General features: G+C 67.8%; 1 protein-coding gene across 1 annotated transcript in view; it reads right to left on the bottom strand.

Annotated features, from left to right (window-relative positions):
* MIEF2 (mitochondrial elongation factor 2) overlaps nt 1–102 on the bottom strand; it is a 2,782-nt gene extending 2,680 nt beyond the window's left edge. The window contains exon 1 of the mRNA XM_010019096.1: nt 16–102. Coding sequence (XP_010017398.1) covers nt 16–102 — 87 coding nt within the window. The remainder of the gene's footprint in view (nt 1–15) is intronic.
* Between the last annotated feature and the right edge of the window lie 103 nt (nt 103–205).

Below are 205 nucleotides of genomic sequence, written 5' to 3'. Positions count from 1 at the left end.
GCCGCCCAGCCCCACCCGGGCGTTGGCCAACAGCACATCGAGGACACTGCCCAGCCCGTTGTCCTCCTGCCGCTTACTCCGCTGGCGCATGAAGTCGCCCATGGTGGCCCTATGGAGGGGGAAAGAGAAGCAGCGAGGGGGTCACGCTGAACGGGGAGCTGCCTCCCGGAGGGGCACGGTAGCGGAATCTAGGGAACGGGGAGAG

This window comes from Nestor notabilis, unplaced genomic scaffold, assembly GCF_000696875.1.
Source record: "Nestor notabilis isolate BGI_N333 unplaced genomic scaffold, ASM69687v1 scaffold17697, whole genome shotgun sequence".
In the NCBI taxonomy this organism is placed as follows: Eukaryota; Metazoa; Chordata; class Aves; order Psittaciformes; family Psittacidae; genus Nestor; species Nestor notabilis.
This window is presented reverse-complemented; position numbering and strand designations above follow the sequence as displayed.